The 237-nt window shown below is 43.0% G+C and overlaps 1 protein-coding gene across 1 annotated transcript; it reads right to left on the bottom strand.

Moving 5' to 3' along the window:
* Positions 1 to 8: 8 nt before the first annotated feature.
* CSUI_008995 (uncharacterized protein) lies at positions 9 to 152 on the bottom strand (the record flags this gene model as incomplete). The annotated part of the gene is made up of 1 exon (XM_068069114.1): positions 9 to 152. A coding segment is annotated over one exon (141 nt), but the record flags the coding sequence as incomplete, so codon positions are not given.
* Positions 153 to 237: the final 85 nt, after the last annotated feature.

Below are 237 nucleotides of genomic sequence, written 5' to 3'. Positions count from 1 at the left end.
TCTGTTTACCTTGCAGCGATGAAGAGAGAAGAGCTCGAAAAGAACCGATAAATGAGGTGTATGGACACCTGACGCTCCGCGATCTCGTAGTACACATGATAGAGTTAGGATTGAGTCTCTCAGCAACTTCATCTTTTCAGCAGAAGGCTCCTAAATATTCCACGTAAAGATAGATGATCCAAGAAGTGAAAAGAGAGAGACAGTTCTCTCAAGTAGCCAAGAAGAAGAAGAAGAGAG

Source organism: Cystoisospora suis (genome assembly GCF_002600585.1).
Source record: "Cystoisospora suis strain Wien I chromosome Unknown contig_5214, whole genome shotgun sequence".
In the NCBI taxonomy this organism is placed as follows: Eukaryota; Apicomplexa; class Conoidasida; order Eucoccidiorida; family Sarcocystidae; genus Cystoisospora; species Cystoisospora suis.
Note: the sequence above shows the minus strand (reverse complement) of the source record. Positions and strands in the feature narration are given on the sequence as shown.